At 43.1% G+C, this 23,307-nt stretch overlaps 1 protein-coding gene and 1 long non-coding RNA gene across 10 annotated transcripts in view; one reads left to right on the top strand and one right to left on the bottom strand.

The window, feature by feature from the left end:
- Positions 1 to 23,307, bottom strand: part of dnm1a (dynamin 1a) — a 111,383-nt gene that overhangs the window by 20,078 nt on the left and 67,998 nt on the right. For all 9 annotated transcript variants that reach the window (XM_088614678.1, XM_088614677.1, XM_088614675.1 and 6 more), the window contains one exon: positions 22,815 to 22,928. In XM_088614678.1, coding sequence (XP_088470804.1) covers positions 22,815 to 22,928 — 114 coding nt within the window. The remainder of the gene's footprint in view (positions 1 to 22,814; positions 22,929 to 23,307) is intronic.
- Positions 9,322 to 11,781, top strand: LOC148644072 (uncharacterized). The gene is made up of 3 exons (XR_015928904.1): positions 9,322 to 9,514; positions 9,821 to 9,984; positions 11,497 to 11,781. It is a non-coding gene; the product is annotated as an uncharacterized LOC148644072 (long non-coding RNA).

Genomic DNA, 23,307 nt, shown 5'->3' with positions numbered 1-23,307 from the left:
TTCAGTGCGAGTTTGGGAGAGGAAACAAATTCTCCCATGACAGAGCCTTGATGGGTTAGAAAGGGAGGTACTGTTACTTTAAGGAACTGCCTGTGTCTGTCTCTGTTAAAAGTAGATTGAAAAGTGCTGGTGACTTGGGTTTGCTTCAAAGGCTCACTCTAATACGGGCAACATCTGGGAACAATAAGCCGACTGCTAACCCCTCATTACTGAAACGTCTGTGCCTTGGGAGGAGGCCAGTAGCACGTTTCCAAACTTTTTTCATTCCTTTTTTCGCTACATTTGAATTCTACATTTCTCAGACTTTCCCTGTTTCGCAAAAAGTTCCAACGAAGACGGCCCCGTTAACTGACACTGATTATCGCCATCCTTCCTCTTGAGTATTTAATTGTTAGAGAAGGATTGGTTTAACAAAATTAAATTTCGATAGGGGTTACCTGCAGAAATACTCATTTGCCTTTTTAGAGAACATTTTAAACGTTGAAATCGGAATCCTGATGTGCTGATACACTATCATGTCAGTGGAAGCTGTTGTACGGAATGAAAAAGTATTGTGCAAGAAGTATTATTTGTTATCCATATGTGACACCTGGTCTATCTGGAGCACAGTGGCTTCAACAAGTTCACACATTCTTTATTATTCCCCAAGAAATGAAAAGATTTTGATCAGAGTTTGGTTGAAGGACCTGTAAAGATCCTATTTGAAAAGTGAAGTCTTGCGTGTGCAAACTCCGAAGTTAGGAGCTACCTAGTTTTCTTTTTTACTGTGTTACTTTTTTAATGTGTAAACCCAGAGTAAAATCCACCTTGTCAGTCCACTCTGCCTGCCAGCTTTCTGGCTAAAGTTACATCTCAAAAGCGTCAGTCATCAGCTTTTCTGTGACTGAACTGACGTTTGTGACTTTTGAACGAGTAACAATATATGCTATAAAAATTCCCTTGCAAACTTAGTGGCCGAGCCTGTATTTAGTCTGAGCTAGGGCTTTGTTTGGATTGTCTGCACATTGCTGCCTCTTGGTAAGTCCTGACTTTTGAAGCAACAAATAAACGTATAACATTAACCTTTGATAAAACGAAGGGGAGAGAGCACACAGGACTTGGCATCAGTGCTCATTACGGTGGACTGTAAAATCTTTCAGTTCCCAAACAGCTTAGCTAAAGCAACAAGCAAACTTTCTGACATTTTTATGTGCTTCTTTGATACGGTAAGAGAAGTTATTTTAGTGAACACTGTTATCTGAATATATTTTCTCCTTCTGTTCACTCTCCGTACAAACTGGGGCATATGCAGCCCTTATTATAGCACTGTGGGCAACAAATAGCTACCAGTTTCTGTTTTAATTTCCATTTCTGAAATAAATTAAAATAAAACATCGGAGAGGCTGTAATGTGTACAGAAATGTGTGATGGGACGCAGCTTATAGGAGGCAACTTCTGCATTTTTCTAGCCCCATTGTGGGAAGAGACATGATACCGATAACAGCCCACGTTGTAAATAAATGAGTCAGAAAAATACCAAAACAGCCGGGCTCGTGTTTAATAAAAGGCTACAGTTAATGGAGAGCACACAGGATGTTATGAAAGTCCAAGCGTGTTATATAACACTTTAAAGCATTAAAGAACATTTGGCTTTCATAATAAACTCTTCACTTAACTTTGTTCCACATCAAGTTTAAAATCTCTGCTAGACCTAAAACCGATCTGCGGAGTTCTTAGGCTCTCCAAAAGATGAGGAAAGTTGTGAATGAAAACGTACTAGATTAATCAACATTTTGTGGCTGTTTGAGAGGTTTTTTTTCCCCCAAACTCAAAATAACTTTTAAATTAAAACAGACATTATTTTTACTGATTTGTTTTAGCTAGAGCTTCAAATGTTGTATTGTACAGTACCATATTATTACATGTAACACTTGCTATGGTATTATATCACTCTACAATTTGTCCTTCTCTGTGTAACACACAATTGCCTACAAAATTGTCATACTTCCGTTAGAGAAATTGTAATTATTTTATTATATCATTTGAAAAGGGTGACTTTAATAATAAATTGTCAGTTCAACATAAAAGGCTGACTGAAACAACATGCTATAATATTTTTAGAAACAAATTTTTTCATCTCCAGTAGTTTCCATGCATAACATCTAAACAGCTGCAATCTATATTGTGTATCCTTGAATTTCGTATTTCTTAATCCATTTTTGGCTTCTGTCTATGGATTTATTTTTTCTAAAGTTTAATAGTTATTTGCATTTGAAGCTGTTGAAAACTCTTCTAGCATAAGTGAGATTAAATTGTGGAACCGAGAAATTGTTATAGAGGCTGGTATGAATATTCTAAAAAAAAAAAAAAAAACAACATTGCCAAATACAATATCAAAATTGTCCTAAATACTACAATATTCTCAGGGCAAACTATACACCATCCTTTCAAACTACACACCACAAGCTGTAAATAAAAATGAGTTCTCTTAAATGACAATGACCACTAAGTTAAATTTACATTTGTTGGGCTCTTAATCAGACAGCAACACAGTGGAGTAATGGAGTACCCGATAAATCTTTCAGGAAGTTGATTTAAGAGTCTGCGGGTCATAGCTCTGTTTCATGTATCTGTACTCTTAACACACTTCAAAAAGAAAATCTGCTTGTTAGTTACAAACCTGAGCTGGACTCAAGTATTTTGCAAGAACATCTGCCTGAGCTTAAATGGACTTAAACGGGGCAGAGCCCACTTTTATTTTCAAGATGCAAATCCCACGAGCTATCAGATGGAAGCACTGGTTACAATTTACAGGTCAGAGGTCAGTGATGTTTGGAGAAATGAGACGAGATAACCTCCCAATGCAAGTGGCTCATTTAATCAGCCGGCAGGATATCAAATTAGACAGACGTCCTTTCCTCTGTTTAGAAGAGTTCATATCACCCGCCCCCCCCACCACCCCAACTAACTGCCCCCTCACTCTCTCTCCCTTGCCTTCCTGGCCACTCTCTGGGTTAGCAAGAAAAGACTGCTGTCTGCTGAACAACTTTGTCACTGTCTGGTGGTTGGAAGGTCATATCTCATGAAGCCAGCCACTTAAAACAAATTTACTTTTCCTGTTTCTGTTTTCTAACTGCTTTATCCAATACAGGAAGATCGGGGAGCAGCTAGCCTGGCAAGCAATGGTCACAAGGCAGGGTACAGCCTTGTTGGGATACCAGTCGATTGCGGGGAACACGCACACACTCACACCAGGCGTTTACAGAAACCAAGTCAACTACTCGTGTGTCTTTTGACAGTGGGAGGAAGATGCATGGGAGAACATGCAAACTCCACACGCACAGCACCTCAGGAATTGAACACAGGGCGCCTAGTGCTTGGAGGCAGCAATGCCAACCACTGTGCTGCTAGGCCACCCTATTTTTCACATTCCTGAAAGAAAAGACTTTTTGTGTGAGTAAAAAACACACCAGCAGAAACGGGGGGCTGAGTCAGAAAGGAAGTGATTCTGCATTACTTTCTCAACTCTTCAATTTCAAAAGAAATCTGCCTCATGCAGGATGTCGTTTTATAAAAAGTGTTTCTGTGAGGAGACTCTTTTGGAGAATGCTGGGTTACTTCTTGTACCTTTTTTCATATGATCTCCTTCTTTCATGTGACCCCAGTCATCCCAGTCACAAACTGTTTTCCCTCCTACCGTCCGGTAAACGTCTACCGAAGCATTCGGTCCAAGTCCAACAGACTACGGAACAGCTCCTACCTCCAGGCAATTAGACTGCTAAAGAGCCAACCTGCAGCTCCTTTAGCAAATCACCCGTAATGGCTACACACAGTTTGACACACAGTTTTCATTGTATTCAGCATACTGCACTACTTGTATATATTGCATACACCATGGATACATTGCAATTCATCTTGAGTTTTATTCAATTTCTATTACATTATCATCTATTATGATGTAACCTTAATTTAGTGATGTTTGTGATTCTTGTGAGCTTGCAGAAAAGTTCATTGCCAGCAACTACTGCTGCACGCTGTATAGTTGTGCATTTGATAAATACACTTTGATTTGATTTGATTTCTGACTTTTTTAATCAGCTTTGCTGAGCTGCAGGGGCACATACAGTACAAGGCCTTCGGGAGAATGCAGAAGGGAGCTACTGTGCGGGCAAGAGATACCTTACTCATTGTTGAGATGAACACACAACTGAAACATCTGAAGGGGGAACCCATAGCCACTTGGAATCGGAATAGTAAAATGTAAGTATTTGGTCTCGACTTCCAATTCTGCCAGTTGCTTTTTCCCCCCCAATACAAATGTGACGTGCTGTGTCTCGTTAAACATAAAGGTGTATTTTAATGTATTCTACACAGTGACAATAGTTTGTTGATTATTTAGCCTGTTCCTGGCTCCACAGACAGAACATCACCGAACATCACCTTTGGTGAGAGGAATGCAGGAGAATGAATGAAAAAAGAAGTGTGCACATCTTTGGTGTTCTTTGTGAATTCAAAACTCTTTCAGTCCTGAGCGCCATGAAAAGCAAGATTAGGACCTGGTTTGTTCACATGCTCACAGACTTGAATGACAAAGGCAACGACGCTGTTCCAGTGCCAAGAAAAAAATTGAAACCCCCTAGGTTGGTCTGTGATTTTGTGTATTTTAGACCTAAGGCATAATTTGATCTTCATGAAAGTCTTAATGCAGTTTATCATAGAAGTTCAGGAGGAAGGTTAGATCCTTATCTTGCCTACTTCCTCTCTCCTACATATATATATATACTGTATGTATATAACGCTTACCTTCTGGACCCTGCTTTACACTTCTCTAACACACTCCTCCTGTCACCCCATGTTCACTCTTCCAGCAGCTCCCTCGCTCATTCCTCGTGAAAGTGAGGGAGGGTCAGTCAGCCTCATTCTTACGGTCAGTCTGGATCTAATGATCTAACTGGACTACTGAAATAAAATATATCAGATTAAATATATCATAGAAGGACATAGGATAGGGGGCACCTCCTTGAGCAGCTGAATCTTCCTCTAGATGCTTTCTCGAAGCGTTCATCAGTCTCTTGCATCGGCTTATACGAACTTTGGCCCCTCCCTCCTAGTGGAACTGCTGCAAGTTCGTGACATTTGAGCCTTTCATTGTTCTAACAACGTGCTTCAGATGCTGCCATAACATTTCCGAAAAGCAGAGTGAGGTCCAGACTTTGTCTTGGCCCATCCAAAATGTGAAGTTTCTTCCTTTTCAGCTGCCTGTATGCTTAGGATCGCTGTCTTGCTGCAGGAACCACTTTCTGCTCACTTTCAGCTGACGAAGGGGGTGGCCTGACATTCTCCTCCAGAATTTTCTGATACTACAATGAATCCATTGATCCATCAGGGATGACAAGTCATCCAGTTCCCCGGGCAGCAAAGCAGCTCCAAACCATCATGCTCGCATCAGCACGCTTGACAGCTGGGATACGTTCTTTTCTTGGAAGGCAGTGTTTGGGTTTCACCACACGAAATATTTCTCATTGCAGCCAAGACGTTCAGCTTCATCTCTCCAGAGGATATTCTTTCAGTCGTTTTATGGTTTCAGACTGGCAGCAATGTTCTTGTTTGAAAGAATTGGTTTCTTCCTGGTTATTCTCCCATCTAAAACATTCCCATTCAGTCTTCTCTTGATGGTCCAGGCATGAACACTGACACAACCCACAGTTAGGGAGGCCTGCAGATCCTTAGATGTTACTCTGGGGCTCTTTGTGACTTCCTGGATGATTCTGCAGGTTGCTCCTTTGGACGTTCTCGGCAGGAGAAATAGGCCTGGGTTGAGTCTCCACGGTCTTGAACATTTTCCATTTGTAGGTTATCTGCCTGATAGTGGATGGATAGAGACCCAACCATTTCAAAATGGTTTTGTAATCCTCTCCAGACCGATGGGCATCAGCCACTCTTTTCCTGAGGCCCTCTGAAATCTCTGTACATCATGGCATGGCATGTTTGCACTTACCCATATGGCTGAAGACCAAACACATGAGCATTCTGACCTTTATATAGAACAGGGACGCCTGAAACACCGTCCTCGTCTACTTCTCATTTAAATAACCCAGTGCTAATTGCCACCACAACTGTGCTAAGGAAACTGTTATTTCACTTACACTGATTCTTAATTATTCTCTTGCATCTCCGAAAAAATCTCAGATTGGTGCATCTAAAACCTTTTGGCCATTTAAGAAACAATGGCTTCAATTAAACGTGAGGTATCACGGAAAAAAATTGCAACTCAGATAATTATATCAGGAGTTTACCCACTGTTGCTCAGCGCTGTACATATTTGAAACTGATGGGGGTCTTGAGCTTTTACGTTGTAACTGAATAAGATTCTCCCTCCAATGAGCTACTTGTAGCTACACAAACAAGGGGAAAATTATGCTTAATTATAACATCGTTCTACTGCGTATGAGTAACTTGCAGGGGAGACTGCGGAAGAATTGACGCGGTAATTCTGGCATTGGGAAAACACATTTTAATCCTCAGACCTGCGTGATGAATTGGGAAATGGTGAATTTGGAATTCCAGAGCAAAGGGGAACCAAAAAAAACGATCTGGTGTTGGAGGATGTGGGTCGGACAGGGAAGGATTAAATTTGAAAAAAAAAAATCCAAAAGGTAAGAAATAACGCACTGTACAGGATGTTTCCCACGATAAATAAAATGAACTATTTCCCCAGCTTACTAAGGCCCCTGTTTTAGTTGTAAATCTTTGGTGTCCTGTTTTTCCCAAGATAGTGGTTGAAAGGCCTATTTGGAGAGAAAGAAAGCGAAAAAGCATTTCCTCACGAAAAATGCCGCTGCACCTTTCTAGTCTCTTTCATCTGCTTTCAGACAAGTTGTCAGCCATGACTGTGCCCTCAGTGGGTTTTAAAATCCGGCTGAAAGACGTCGTGGAAAAACGCTGCCTTTCCTCTGGCCTCATCTCGCTGCCTACCTGCAGAACTGCTGACACAGCCCTCATGGGAATGGAGCAAGTCCACTTTGATTTCTCGTTCGGGAAAATGAGCGAAACTGTAGCTAAAACAAACACACCACTTCTATTCCCTAGGACCACCTTGGATTCCAATCAAGAGGACGATGTTAAATCCCATGACCCCTATTTTTTGTGTGTGTGTGTGTGTGTGTGTGTGTGTGTGTGTGTGTGTGTGTGTGTGTGTGTGTGTGTGTGTGTGGAGGGTGCCTTTGTATTCAGGGAGGTATGCAGGACTTTGAATTGTTTATAATTAAGTGCATAACACTAAAAAAAAACAACATATACACACTTTTCACCTACACTCCACAATACATTATCTGGCCCCGCTGGAAATTTAGTGCACATGCTGGCCCCCTGTGACACACTGAGAACCCGCACTGCCCTGCCAAAGATCCAACATAATGGGAAGCATCCAGCACGTGGTAACTTCCAGGATCCCAGAGAGATGTAAAGCAACAGCAGACCAGACCTTTTGACCAGCATGCTATCGTAAAGGGAAGGCAGGCTTTTGTGCATGGTTCCCTTGTGTGCTGCAAGTGGTGCCTTATGTGGGGTGACTGGTAGCACATTACCAAAGACCAACGGAAAGTGAGATTCAGTCTGCAAAGAAGCTTTTTTTGATTGATTTGACTGATACTTTTATCCAATACCACTGACTGGTCCCGGCTCTACACAGACAACTACGTGATGTGCCTTGGTGTGCTCCACCTGTCGGAGCTGTAGTTTACTGAAGGCAGACCAACCTGTTAGTATTTCTAATATCTCGACAGAGCCAGAGGCCAGACACAAATCCACCCAAAATCCATCTGCTTCAAATTGGTGAAACTAGTGTTTGAGGGAGAAATGTGCCAAGACGGTCATTTTCCTTTTTTTTTCTTTAAGGCAGGAGGGGATCGTGACCAGCAGGACACACCTTGACTGTATGCCTGCAATCTGCCATCTCTAAACGCGGTTTGCAGGACGTCTCATGTAGAATAAGTGTAAAACTGGACAGATCTGAAACATCTGTAGCGTGAGGAGGTAGCGTGGTCCAATGCTGTAATTGAACTCGGGTATTCTCTCCTAGTATCCCATAGGTGTGACACATCTACAGAATGTCCTATAGGTGCGACAACTTTACTGAATGTCTCTTCTGGCAGTCTGGAAGAGAACCCAGAGAGTTCTCATTTTTTTACCTAACAGAACGAGACGAGTTAGATTCCTGAGGTGCCTCTACATGAACATTTTGTGGCACCTTTGTGGGCACCTTACCACTGGATGGGTACCTGGTGCCACAGTCATTAACGTCCTTTAGTACTTTTCTTCAGATGCAGGTTTTTGGTTGAAAAGACACTGGCAACCTATATACTGTACACACACCATGACAGTATAAAGCACGGCACAGCAAATGATAGAACTTAACATTTCGGGAAGTGAAACGGTAGAAAAAATGCCTCTGTGTTCTGAGAGTTAAAACTCTTTACTACTTAAACTACTTAAAGGTAGGTGTCTTTAAAATATAGTCAAATTCCTTGCAGCCTTGTTCCTTTAACCCCCCGACTGTTGAATGCTTGATACAGCTTGTCTTCCGAAACAAATACGATGATTAGCTGTCCACGAAGGACCTGCATTTGAGGCTGACAACCCAGGCAGTTGGGATCAACTGCTTTCCAGAATCACTCATCGGACCTGCAACCCCCTCTCACCACCCCACTCCGTCCCCTGCACCCGTACTGAAATCTGTGAAGGAAATGAACTTTGCCCTAGCTTTTCATGCACGGCAGTACCCCCCCCCAAAGACCCCCCTTCAACCTCCAAATCACACATACCAACTCTCCCTACTCCATCACCCCTGTTAAGGGGCTCCTGCCCTCAGATAAAGGCCTCTTTATTCAGTCTGCTTCATGACAGGGAAAGGAAATCAGCTTAAAAAAAAGAATCACAGGAGCAAAAGCAACAGACCACAGGGCTGCACATCTGGAGTTATTACAACCCTCTGTCCCCGCCAAGAAACTCCGACATTCCTTAGCTGGCTACAACGTCGTGGAGCTTCTAATGTCAGCACCCCCTCCTCCCTAGCCCCCTACCAGCCCCCAGCGCAACCACCAAATACAAACCAACACCCCCCTCCCTTCCACATCCAGGCTCCTCTCCTCCTCCCCATGGGGCAACTCAATACGTCTCACTTCCTGTTGACCTCTGACCTCCCACTTCCTGTTGCCTCCTCAAAAGCCCGAGAAAAAGAGAAAAAAAAACCCAGACAAGAAGCCCCACCTCTCTCTCTCTCCCTCCCTCCCTCCCTAGGAAAGTTAGTTAACAGAACATTGCCACGTCAATCCTACAGCTACTCTCACTGCCCTTGGAAAGGGATGTGGGACGCTTTCTCTTCTTCTCTACTTGAATTTCACTCCTTTTCTCCCCTTTCGGCTCCCTTTTTGATTTTATTGCTTAACCATCTTTCCGGGACTTTCCGGGTGGCTACTGGCAAATCAGAACTGATTTGTTTTTTTCTCCAGTTAGCCATGCAAAGCAGCACCTCCAGGTAACTTTGGCGGGTGTTTGGGCTGATGAGGGAGAAAGGAGAAGGCAACCTCTTTACTTTGCCCCTCCCAACTTCTACTTCTGCCCTTGACCTCCATCATATAGACCCCCTCCTCTCTCCCCCCGGCGCCCCCCCCCCAGCACTGGCTCCAAGCATCTCCACTCCTGAAGCTGCACAGCGACTCGTCTGTGGACCGAAAGGGAGTGTAGAGGAGGGAGGAGAAAGAGCACCACTGGACCAGTCAGACAGCTCAGCCCCCCGAAGTGCACCTATCTAACACTTCATTTCCTTTCTTTTTCATTTCAGGCGGAGAAAGCAGATCTTGACCTCATCCGCTTGCTTACGGCGCCTTTGTCGCACAGAACTACTGGACAGCAGCATCACGTTTTCTGCGTCCTTTCAGCCGCCCAGAGCGGCTCAACTTGACTTCACCTCCACGGTACACCAGCGGCGTAGAGGAAGCCCTTTGGGTAACGAATGCTTTGATTTTTTTTTTTAACCTCTTCAGGCAAGTGAGGAAGACAGGAGTGGAAACGTCTGCTGCCATATTTTTTTTTTCTAGTCTTGAGCCAAATTGCATAGGGTGTTTGAAGCCACAGGAACTCCTCTGCTGCATGTCATCAGTCCACAAGGAGTTATTTCTGTTTGAGCAATGAGTGGATAATGCTTAATTTTGCGCTTTTAAAGAAAATGAATTTCCCAGATTAGACTGGCTTTTCATTTTTTTTTCAAACATATTTGCCGTTGTGAACGCCGGTTGCTAACCCAGTGGTCTCTTTCTTGGGTTTTAGGATTAATTGCTTGAGCATCTTAAAGCAAAGCAGGGTGATAGGTTCATTTGTTTCACAATTATGCTCAAAGACAAAGGGAGGCAGAGAAAAAAATCTAAGTGCTGGGTTTTCCTATTCTGGCTGATCGGGGTGCCTGTTGTGGCAAAGTATGATGGAATTACTGATCAAAACTGATCCACATCTCTCCTGTTGGCAGCATTCTGCTCGAGATGGGTTAATCGTATTGAACAGGGACTGTGCTCCTCACCAGCACTGGAACATACTGTGTATCTACAGTAGATGCAGGATGGAGTCTGATTCAGTAGCTAGTTGGTGTCGGAGTGAGTCTGCCTGTGGATGTGAATGTCTGGACAGTTAACTCCATGGGTAAAAAAAGATCTTACAATCATAAAAAGAACTGTATTAGATCAAGTCCAGTTTTGAAAAAAAAAACGGATTATTTTCCCTCACAATGTTATTACTTCTCTATTTAATGTACGAGATATTGACTTTAAACAGACTAAAAATACGATAATGATAAACTTGTCTTAAATAAAATTGTATGACAGCGTAGATGAGTCGATGTTACCGGATACTTTTCTGTGATCTATGTTTTTATTTTTTGCTTTTTAAACTTAATTTAAAAAAAATTCTTGCCAGGGTTAAAAAAAAGCGAAGAATATTAGAAAATTACTGGGCAGTTTTACAAAGAAGTGATTGGAATGTAATTTTTTCTCCTTGATTTGATTGGTTTCTAAATCTCTCTGGCTCAGCCCGTTACATTCTTGATTCTGACTGGGCAGATATTTTTGTTCAGGTCTCTGTTGCAGCAGTGTGAGGGGATGACACATCCTTATAGCACCACGGCGGTATCTCACTTTAAAATGTGCACCGTTTTTGTTGGAAGCGCTAAACTCTCTTGGATTTTTATTGGCCGATAAATCAGAAAGCTTTTGTTCTTAGAAGTTGAAAAGAAAAGACAAGAAGCGAGAGGCAGCGCTTGAACCATCAGCCAGAACAGATTATCTGACATTAAACTCTGCATTATTTTTCTTATCGTGATAAGATGGCAGATCTAAAAGTGTGCAGCTTTGATCTCCAAATAAACGGCGAATGTGAAATTATACTGATCTTTCTTTGCAGGAACTATTTTCTGTAGGTGTGAAGCTATCGTCACTGGTCTTTATAACTATGCCCCTTTTTTTTCCTCAGGAGCCCTTATTTCCTTCAAAGCCCAGCCTGGACTGAAGATCCCTTGGTTTCGAGGCCAGCAGGCACATTGGTGCTGGCCAGTATCCTGACCAGTAGGTGACGATGGTATCTGTGGTTCCCAGCTGGCATCTCTGTGTGTCTGTGTGAATTAACGCGCCACCGTTGAGCCTGTCGGACGTTGCCCAGGGAGTGCCCAGTGACCCGCCTCGCCTGCCCAGTGTTCAGACTACCTGTTCAGGAAGTTGTGGTTGTACAGTAGTCTGCACATTGGTTAGGCTGTGTGGGGGAGCTCGAGACATCAAGACCCGCAGCCTCATCGAGCACAGACGCCGAGAACCCCGTGATGTGCTCCGCGCCAGGCCTTGTTCAGCCGAGCACGAGGCGTTTTCTAGCTGAACAGGGGTGGTACAGTCGTTTACTCTACCAGTCACTCAAAGACAGCACACTCTGGGCCACCCCCCCTCAAGGTTACACCTTGGTCCTGCCATTGAAGGGTACCGCTAGTGTCACAGGGCGTCACAGTCATCATTGCAATCGCTAATCTAGCTCCTGCGGGACTTTGTTTGATGTTGTATTTGTGAGACGGTGTTTTTCCTATTCGAGAACATGCTGTAAAACAGAAAATCCTCTTCTCTCTATTTAAATACTAACTTATAAAAATCTTTCCAGCTACAGTTTTTGCTCAATGTGGTGTTGGTGGTGGGTGTATTAAAATGCTTTGCAAATGCAACTGACTTAACTGCGGTTGCTTCATGAGCTTTCTCGCGTCTGTTTTGGATTTGTAACACGCAGTGCAGTTTCATACCGTATTTAGTTTTTCTTTATTAATTACTTTATGCAAGGCTTTAGTTATAATGTTTTGCTTACTTTCTGTGTGAGTGTTCTTAGTGACTGAGTACACTGTACTTTAAGGTCTTTAAGGAAGAAAATGTCTGAGGGAGCAATTTTATGCTATAATCTCATAACTATTACTATGATTAGACCTCTTTATTCATGTGGTTGATGTTAACAGACTGCTGCATACCTTTGGGGACAGATTGCTTTGGTGTCATCTTTCCTAGTATGTTGAAATGCCCAGACTCTGACTCATAGCTTACTCAGAAATCCTGCTGACAGAGTTCTGACCACTTCTGGGAAGAACACACATCACTCCTGTGCTGGTGTCTGTGCACTTGCTGCCTGCTCAGCTTGGAACTCAGTTTGTTCTTAACACTTTGAGATTAACAAGCTAGAGAACCGTTACTCTGAAACTGAGGTGTGATAAGCTAAAATGCTGAAGGACTTGTAAATGACAAATTAAAGATCTTTCATGTCAATGCAGACTTCTCTGGCAAACTAAACCGGTCACTGAGCTTCAGCTGGTAAATCTGAAATGGTCAGGTGGCCCACAGTCTATATCATATGCTAACAGCAAAAGATGTATTTCCCCAAGCCATGTTCATGGACATGGAAATGTATGAGCTGAGGAGACTTTCTTAATGCACGTTTAAATTAATGCAAGAGTAATTTTTGTCACTTTTATTTTTTTTCCTGTTTCAATACAATACGAATTGTAATAAAGATTTTTAATAAAGGTCTTGTTCTCTTATGTCAAAATTATTTAGTATTTTCTAAGAGGAGAAAACCTTGCACATCTTGACTATCGTTACCAGCATTGCTCCAGGAGCAACATGCACTGTATTGTTTAAGAAAGTGTTTTGAACTGTTGGCTTCTGTCCTGTCAAAGTCTTTCTTAAGGCAGTCTTTGTACTGAAGCAGTGCCTGGTCCACCTCCAGCTGGGCCTAATGTATGAAACTTAGTATCAGAATGAAAACTGTGAATCAAAAATGTTTACTTCAAAGGTCCCTCAGAGCAAAAGTTTGATGGTGCGTGAGCAATGCTTTGAAAAAGTGTGTACTTATGTGAATTTTTGTGTGTTGGGGTTTATATTTTTGAGCAAAACAAATAAGACAAAAATATATATTTTTGGAGATCTAATTTCTCCAACTATTGGACATCTTGTGCTTTTAAGAGCCGATCCATAGCCTGTCATTAGTAATGACAAAGAGTTGTTTATTTCATTACAATGCTGGTTTCTGGGTTCTTAAGAATTTTCTATCAAGGGAAGCAAAACAATGTCCACTTATTGAATAATCTGATGCAGCAGTCTGTAGTTTAATGAAAACACGGTTAAGAAATCTCTCTAAAAACAAAAATACATGCTCTATTCAGTCTTCCACTTTTGCCACAACAAGACAAGAACTCAAAGACTTAGAAAGTCTCATGATAATTTATGAAAAGAAAAGACAACTTGTGGTATGCCATATTTTCAAGTTAATTCTGCAACTCCCACTTCAAAAAGCAGGTTCTTGATAGCACACAGTTTTGCAAGCATGTTTACTCAAGAATTCAGCGCATAACCTTCACTCAGATACCGAGCGACAGCACTTATCACTATTACTGTAATCCTCAGTAGATTATAAGGTAGGTTTCTGCTTTCATGTGACCACTCTCTGGTGATCACAATTAATAAAACAGTTAATTGATTTGCACTGTTCAAGATATTACTCCTTAAAAACGTCAATGGCCTCTCCGTTAAATGAAGGACTCCCCTCTTAGCACGGAACTAAGCGGTGGCTGTAATTTCCCTGCTGTGTTACCAGTACTCTCAGTTACCTTAAGATACATTTTTTGGTTAAGACCTTGAAGATATTGAGACTTTTTTAGCTCCTAGAGGAGGGCTGCAGTTGTGCTGGCAACACACCTCGCTAGTGTTTACATTGAAACAGGGCTGCCTTCACTGTACATTAAAATATCTTTTAGAAGTAAACCTGAGGAAAAAATAAGAGTGCTGTTCATACTATTTATACCTTTACTGCAGCAGCCCATAATAACAGTAATAATAAAGCTAATTATTTCCTGCAATTACATGACTGGTTTTAAAGAGATGTTCCTTTGAAAAGCCCCCTGAGGTTCACAGTAATACGTCCTCATAAACTTTAAAAAAGAAAGGATCAGAGGATGAAGACAAGGGCGGATATTAAACACAAATATCCTTGTTAGCCGTTTGTCAAAAAAAAAGCATGTAGCTTCACCGAGCAAGACCACCACTGAGTGCCAAACGCCCTTCATTTCGGTGTCTTTAATTTTGCTTCTGTATCATGCCTACGTGTCCAGCTCACAATGTGCACTTTTTTTCCCCGTTCCAAAGTGCCACTTTGAGAGGTTTATACACATTCAACCAAAGCGTTCTCCAGATGTTGCTCGGCAGACATCTGAAGAAGCGATTTGGGCTTTTTCTTTCCCCTGCATCATTTCCGCACCTTGACAGCGCAGGGGGACGTGCTGTCGGGGGGGACGCCGGCCACATGGGCGACCTCCAGCGACTGCTCGTTTGTCAGGACGTGGTAAAAAAAAAGAAAGCTGGCGTTTCTATAAATAAATCCACAAAAGAACTTCGGAACCGTGAAACCGAACATAAACAAGTGGGGAAACTGAGGAGTGAGCAATGCTAAATAATGTTACTGATGATCTTATCCTCCTCCCCTCAAGTCAGCACCCAATTGACCTCTAAAACAGAGTTTCCTAATCCTAATCCTGGTGAGCCAGTGTCTGCTTATTGTTGGTCCTGAACATTACTTAACTCGGTCCGGTACTGAACAAATAATTTGATCGATCAAAATGACTGCCTCAGTGTCGGCTATTAAAAGCGGGAGAGATACAGTATCGTGTCCACTAGGAGACTTCACAAGTACCTTGAAAGGTGCAGCTCTTAAGAGGCTCTCCTCTAGAAACCGTCTGTTTCAGTTGAGCAAACTCAGCTGCAGTCCGAACCGGCAGATACTGAGCTCATGAGAAGCCGACGTGGGAGTCCTTGCTCTGAGGCCTTCAATAAGATCTGACAGCGTTTCAAAGGAAAATCTGCTTTCACCAGGACAAAATGTGATGGTTGGAATTACTTTTAGGATGATCCTGCATCACAAAAATACAAACGGAATGCTAAAACCTAGAGAAGGAATAGGTAGCGCTCTCTATCACCATAGCCCCCTAGTAACTCTTGGGACCACATCAAATCCGGATAGTTTTCTCTCTCAGCCAGCCAAGACACATCTGTATTATTGCTTTATCTTGCTTGCTTCTTTAAAGTGTTCTTTCAAAAACCGTTTTAAAAAGGAATTGTGCAGGCTTTGTGTTATCTTTGCATTTACTGTGGGGAAAAAAATCTCCTGTACAGAAAACAGCTTTGTTTTAACATCCAAAATAAAAAGGGAATGGTTTAAGGACACCCACTTCGCTCTCAGAGAGGCAGTCCACTACAGAGAAGGAGGTATTATTTCTATCGAGGGGAGATTTTAGGACCTAGAATCTTACTAAAATGTTCGGTGGAGAGGGTTTCCTGTATGTTTGTAACTCCAACTGCTTTATGAATGATGGATTTAGAATGGGTTTTTGGTTTTCACTGTGCTTCATGTGTGCGCTGAAGAGTTAGAATCTCTATTCCAGATGTAAAGCAATCCAGATGTGCATATATCAAAGCTACATGTGTGCCCATACGTTTTTACTCAAACTTTGTGCAAACCCTCTGTACACTTAATTTGTAGAAGATGGAGCCACATTGTGATCTAAATCGCCCCTTTTAAATTTCTTATCCCAAGAGTGAGGGCAGACTTTTCACATCCACATTTACAGGGATGTACTGTATTACAACATTTACAGCCAACATTACAACATTTACAGCCACACAGACATCAGTTAAAACATCCCTATCTAGGACAAGTAATTACATATTCACAAAGTTGAGCCTTCAAGGAGACCACACTATACAGAAAAAATCACTGCGTTTGGCCTCAGTTATTTAGATGCCTTTGCCTAAGTAATACACATATTCTGTACATGTTTGTGTATTACATAGGCAGTACATGTTTCTGTATTATGCAGGCAAAGACATCTTGTGTGTCTCTGTGTCTGATGCTAGGCACATGACAAACCCCTTCTCAAATCTGGAGCAAGAGGAAATGCCATTAGGCACCACAACAACGTTTTTACCAGGAGGCACAAATATGTGGCACAGTAGTACTTGAATTGATATTTACGCTCCCTTGTTGTGGCCTTGAGAGAGGCTTCAAAACCACTTACAAACTATGACACATGTAAGTGGGAAGACGTGAGCTTTGTCGTAACAGTTCGAAAACAAACGTACTGCATTAGCACGGGGGAAGGTCAGATCACAGAACAAAACCCAAGAGAAACGCTTCTGTATCTTTAAAGAATCGCAAAGGTTTGCATGTCTCCACACACCAGGAAGTATGGTAACCCCCCCCACATACACACACGGCCACACATTTCAGTGAAGTCTTTTCTCCTTCCCTTTCAGCTCTTAATCAACTTTCTGAAACTGTATCCACTTTTCCTCCAAGTTATTTATGGGCCTGACATAACTGGCTTTCCGGCAGTTTTTATGACATGACTGGCTTGGAAGGAGTTTCGGTGTCTGGCAGGCCCAGACAAACGAGAAACTGGGCCAGGTTTCATAGCGGAGTCCTGTCTTATAATAACTCAGTGGTTTCCTCATGGTCGGGGGCACCATGTGCTCAGTCCCCTTGTTAGCACTCTGCACTTTCATGGGGTACATCTGTCCCTGACACCCCCTCCTCCAGCATGAGTCATTCTTTTTAACCAAGAAGAAAACTGAACAACAGAGATGTCAATGGATCTGCTTCGGACTTTGAGGTGTCATTAGCGTCTAAAAGCTCTGTACGTCCTAAAAGGGGGCCGTGTGTCATTCAGAATTTCAAATTAGTGCCATGCTCCCAAAAAGGGGGAATGTGTTCGATTTTGACTTTGATTCAAGAGTTTTTCAAAACCGCTTCGGTCTACCAGCGTTAGTTGTCAGATAGCTGAGAAGAAAAAGCGATATCTTTCTGGTCTTTCGCTTTAATCCTGTGATGTACATGCATTTCAAGGCAGGTGACTGACACTCATTAGGCTAAACTGATCTCCGGCAGCACTGAAATAATAAGGCCCCGCTTAGCTTCAGCCAAAAACGAATTGCTGGAATTCTACGAGTTGTTTTAAAGCCGGTTTGAGTCTGGAACTTAGAACTAAACAACTACAGAAATGCATAAAAGAAAATCTGCTTCTCAACCTCTGCACACTTTCATTATGCGTACAAGTGATATACTTGTGTTAGAACGTTTACATAGAGTGAAAAAAGACAAAACGGACAGACCTGACTACAGTACGTCTGCATTACAGAGGCTCTGTTTAATTAAAAAACGAGCAGAGAAAATGAATGAGAAGTTAGAAAGATTAGCTTGTGACAGGTGTCACAATTTCAATAATTGGAAAAATATAGGCTCTGAAGTTATTTTGGAACAATATTAGCTCTCTAAGCCAAGGCCATTTAAGAAACATATGGATCTCACTCGCATATCATTTCCACTTGTTTCTGACTTAACAGCAACCAGGTCCAGCTCTTGAGGAAGAAAAAGAAAAAAAAGCCACATACTGTGAGTATCCTGGGCGGTCTAGTAATACCTTTGAACTTTTCATTAAATTCATTCATTTTTAAATTCATTCTTCATTTTTACTTGTGCTCTTCTCCAAAATTCTCTTCACTCCATTTTCCCGTTCAAAGGAGAGCACAGATGTGTGAGTTCATACCGAATCTTTTAAAGAATCAGATAGTTTGACCGAACAGGGCCTTTCATTTGAATAAGAGTCCTGAGCTCGGTTCCTCGAGGGTCACTACTTTTGGTTGTGGCTCCGAGAGAGACATTTGAACACATCAGTTGGATTTGGTTTCGCATTAGTGAACGGGCAGTCGTTTCATGCGACTTTCCCTGAATCTTGAGTGAAAATTGACAAAGTCGACCCAGGGGCGTCTCTTCAGAATGAACTTTGGAACACAAACCAAGGGGGCAAAGAAGTGCATTTTAAACAGAGAACAGGAGGCAGCCCTTTACCCAAAGGGTTGTGGGAGTGTGGAACAAGCTATCCGGCCCTGTTGTTGGAGCCAGTAGCCTGGCTTCTTTTACAAAATGGCTGGATAGCTGTAACTACCGAACAGATTAGATGGGCTGAGTGACCTCCTCTTGTTTGGAACCTGTCTTATCTTCTGAAGAAAACAATGTCGTGAGATGTGAAACGTGAAAATGTGCCACGCACTTTAAGAATGCTGCAATGCTTTTTTGGATCAAGGCCAGCGAAAGAGGCTGTACGTCCTTTCACGCCGACGGGATTTTCAAGATGACACGCCTCAGACTGTCAATTGTGTCTTTTTTCTGATTTTCTTTTTACTGCAGTACAGATGTAAGAACACCCACAGCAGGCAGCTCTCAGAGCTGACCAAAGCCTACAGTCTCCTGTTTACAGTGTGAATTGCAGGGAACAGTGGTCAGAACAGACCCATGCGGACATTGCTCAGGCTGTGAACGACAGGAGGCCTCCAGACCTGGCTGTGTCCTTCCCTGCTTCCTGATTGCTGGTAACTAACTTCCTCCTGTTTCATTCCAGCCCCAAAGTTGCTGGAAATGTCTCGTGGCTTTCGCAGAGCTTGGTGCGATTTCCCAAGCTACAGTACAACCGTACTATTTGAGCCTATACTGCATAGCTTCGGTTCTCAAGTCATGTTTTGCAGTGGATACCTACTGCAGCCAAAAACGCCAACTCAAAGCCAAACGGCCCTGTTCTCTTGGTCTAGAGCTTTTACTTTTTGCACTGTTCCTGAAAAAAGGAAATTTGTAAAAACGTCCCCCAATAAAATAAAAGGCTATTGAATATATTGGCAATAGTGAGTAAATAAGGCTTTGGAATAAACTCTTAATTTCAAGTCTACCTGGCAGGCCTGATTCAGGAACTAACACGCCAGCAGGATGCCTGTGGGCACCCCTGTGCCCTCTGTCAGACACCTACTGTTCTGACATGTTATCGGTGACACAACCAGAGAACTATTTTACCGTGATATTTCAGAGGATGCTGGAAGGCTGTTCTCTTTCGGCCCAGCTACTGTGGCGAAGCTGCAGCACTGAGTCAGCCTGAGCAGTAATTAGCCATTCCAGTCAGAGGGATGTAATTGGCAGGTTCGGCTGGAAAATAAATGCCATAAATTCAAAACGAACACCGCATGAACTGCGATGTGCCTTCGAAGGAAAAAAAAAAACGTAGAAAAAATATCTGCAAACTTCATCAATCACGAGGAAAAGGTTGCGCAAAAAGTTTCTCGCTGCCAAAAGATCCACACCGAGCTGAAGTAAAATGAAAATAAACTGCTCCACATTCAGCTATTGTGGAACGGTCAGCGCTGCCTATGAACGTTTTTTTGATTTCTGAAAGGAGACGCCTGAATGACAATTTACTTGCAAAACCTGTGCGGAAATTTGATATTTTTGTAACTCTCTCCTGCCTGTATCTATGCGTTTAACCAAAAAAGTGAGCAGCCAAAAAAGGTTACATACAGTATGTGCCACATGTTCTGTGGACAGTTTTCTTATTTAAAACATTTGTGCTTTTTTTAAAGAAAGGGTTTGATGTATGCTTTCAAAACCTGACCACATCAGGCACTATGGTTAAATATTAAAACGTTTTTGGAAATCTGGATGGTCCAGGCAGGGTTCTGGTTGTGTATCATGGGATTCCTCTGCTCGTACTGTACGCCCGGGTGCTTTGAAGGAAACCTGTCAACTGAGAGCCTGAGGGATTTTAAAAAAACTTGCTTCGATGAAGCTTGGGCAACTCAGAAATTCCCGCCCAAACCACAGCTTTGGAAAAAAACCAAACCCCACAGCATCCTAGAATATCGAAAAGTTTTTTTCGCGGGATGAAAATGGCAGGCCTTTCAGGCGATGCGACGCTTGAAGCTCGCTGAGGGTTTGGCCTACACAAGGCCGGGGGAGACAGGAGCCCAGCGGAGGCCAGTTTGAGTGCAGTCTGGGGATCGGGCTTCCTTCATTTTCCGGGCTTTTCCGAGTCCGACAGAGCAGAGCTTCTGGCTTCTACGCTGTTATTTGCAAGCTCCAGTGAGACTCGGAGCGCGCAGGGCTGCTTGATTCAAAGACTTGGTATGTCCGCTAATGGAAACCAGATTTCTCCCAATGCTTCCACTGAACATTATTATTAGTGTCGGGGGCTAGCAGGAGATGGTGGAGGGGGCTGGGCGAGGCTGGACTGGTTAAGACCTGACAGCATTCAAACGACATGTGGGCTGACTCCTGTTCGCTGTCGTGCTTCGTACTGCTTCCACGTCTGGTTTCTTTGCTGTGACACGCCAAGAGAGCCAAGATGTCGACAGACCATACATATGGTAGACCACTGGGAGTGTCCCTGACTAAAGAATTTCAATGATCAGAGCCAGAGCCAACGATAAGTTGTTGTTTTTTTTTTTTTTTTCAAGCGAGCACTAGGTTTTCTCTCACAAGCACTGTGGCTACGCATCTGAAGACAGGTCTGTGCGCGAGTCAGATGGAGAGAGATGTCTGGCGGCGGCTCTCTCTGAAAGGTTGTCTCAGTGTTTTACATTTTGGAGCACAAAAGCTCTTGTCAGAAAATACACACAGGAAACCAGGAGTATCCCTGTGTACAAGGGGGTTTAATGACCACATTTTTGCGATCATTTGAACAACAACTATTGCAGTCAAGACGCATTACTTCTGAGCTAGCTCCACTCCACTCCTGCATCAAAACGTTATTTGTGAAGAACTACACATAGAATTAAATAAAACTGTATATTGATTCCTATGGTCTGTAAAGGTCAGTTATACAGTACGTGGATCCCCTGCTCCACACACAAGCACTAGAAGGACACTGCAGGGGACATTGCAGGCAGATTTGACCTCGAAACGAAAGCACCAAGGCTGTCTTAAATGTGCACTGAAAAGTCCCTTTTTCCAGAGTTGGGGACCAGCAATACAATAAAAAAATTCCTGTGGTATAGAAGTCGCCGGAGTGTAGCAGACTCCTAGAACGAAACGTGTCTTTAACGTGAAGACAAGACGGGGGATAAATGGTTTTAACACACGGTCGTTTGCGTCACAACGTGTGCAAGTGTAGAGAGGGCTCCTTCTGAGCGCTGGTACGCCAGGGAAATTGGAACAAAGGCCAAGACTGACAGTCAGTAATGCTGACTCCTGCCAACCCCCCCTCTCAACCCTTCAACCACCCCCAGGCCTGCGCACAGGAGAAATAATAATAAAAAGTGGGGAAATGTGCCCTTCTTTTGAAAGATTGCTATGGAAACAATGGCCCACTTTTTCCTCAGAGTTGGGCAGTGTTAGTTTTGGGTCCCCCAGCGGCGAGTAACCGCGATCCTGGTCTGATGTAAAAATAAATACATATGGAGGTTAGGAGCCCAGGATCGGGAAAGAGAGGTTCCCGCCTGACCGCGTGTGTTAGTCATTTAGGAAAGTGTGTGTGTTCGTGTGTGTGTGTGTGTGCGTGTGGGTTAAACAGAGGCTTTTGTTAGCCAGGAGATGAAAGAGAGCCCACAGTGCCCCAGTGCCCCTATATTTTCCACATGGAGTTCATTACAAGGCCCAAATCAGGCACCCCCCCCCTCCCCCACACCTCCTGCTTTTGAAAGAAATTACGTTTATGAAAAGCAGTCCTCACATTTTACTAAAGAAGAAAGCTAAGGCCGACTGGTAGTTTCTGGTCCACAGATGTGGGTGCCACCTTTTATTTGAGTGTCAGGCTGTGGGGAGGGACCTTCTTTTACTGAAATTGAAAGGTCCTCGTCTCATTTTTACCTCCTCTCCCCCATACAGAATGAACCCCAGCCCATTTCTCCCTGGGGGAGCGATTGTGTCAGCCACCCTGGGCAATGTACAAAGAGGTCATTGCTGCTGAGACTCATTGGTTTGGCAATAAATCAGGAGTATACCGAGGAAGGGATCTGCAATTTGCTGTGGCAGGGTCAGTTAAGCAAACTGACATTTTAAATGCAGGGAGAAAACACATCGGCTTTGGGCAGGCTGGGTGAACTTGACTTTCCGCGTCAACTTTCTCATGTGACAATTGACCAAGTCAACCATGCGCGGATGTTAAGAAGGCGGGAGGAAGTCACAGAGAGGAAGGCAAAATAAAAAGTACTATTCAGGAATAGGTATGGCAAGACCGAGCTAGACAAAACCAGCTCCATAACGCGGTGGGAAATTTCAATTCACAGAAACAAAACAGGCCAACAGACCCTGCTGAAACAAAAACAGAAAAAACGGGCCTGGTTTCTGTTGTTGATATAAAATGAAATGAACAATAAATGAAAAATACATTCACAGTCAACCCTGGGATTCCCTCGGGCCCCGTGAAGGCGAGAAGGACTGTCCAATGTCTCAGTGCCACTCACCTCATCATCCTTGTACCAGGACAGTGTCTCTGCTGTCAGCACAAACCAGTATTCCTTGGCTCCTCCTTTCATGATGCCAATGTTGTTGATGGTGAGCCAGCCCTTCCTGATCACCTGGGGCAAAAGACAACACATGGCATTAGTGTGCCAGCAATGCCAATCCAGTCATTTAAACCCATTATAGAGCTAGGTAAGGTTCAATGCCCGCTATATGTCTACAGCAAGGTGGAAATTGAATTCAGTGGGAAATTGTGCACAATGCATTTCAACATCTCCACTGACATCTGTCTGCTTGTTAGAAAACCCCTCTATAATACTTGTCCTATGTTATATGCTGTAATAGCATGCAATCCTTGTACCCTATGCTTCCAGGACGCTGGTAAATGGTGTAACCTTCGAAATGAAACTCACTGTCATCAGTCACATTATCTCTCATGCCAGAGGTTTTCTTTCCGAGTCTGTTTGAAGTAACAAAAAGCTTATCGTTTGTTCA

The sequence above is a fragment of the Lepisosteus platostomus genome, chromosome 21 (assembly GCF_059453375.1).
Source record: "Lepisosteus platostomus isolate fLepPlt1 chromosome 21, fLepPlt1.hap1, whole genome shotgun sequence".
In the NCBI taxonomy this organism is placed as follows: Eukaryota; Metazoa; Chordata; class Actinopteri; order Semionotiformes; family Lepisosteidae; genus Lepisosteus; species Lepisosteus platostomus.
The sequence above is the reverse complement of the archived record's forward strand: the minus strand, read 5'-3'. Positions and strand labels throughout refer to the sequence as shown.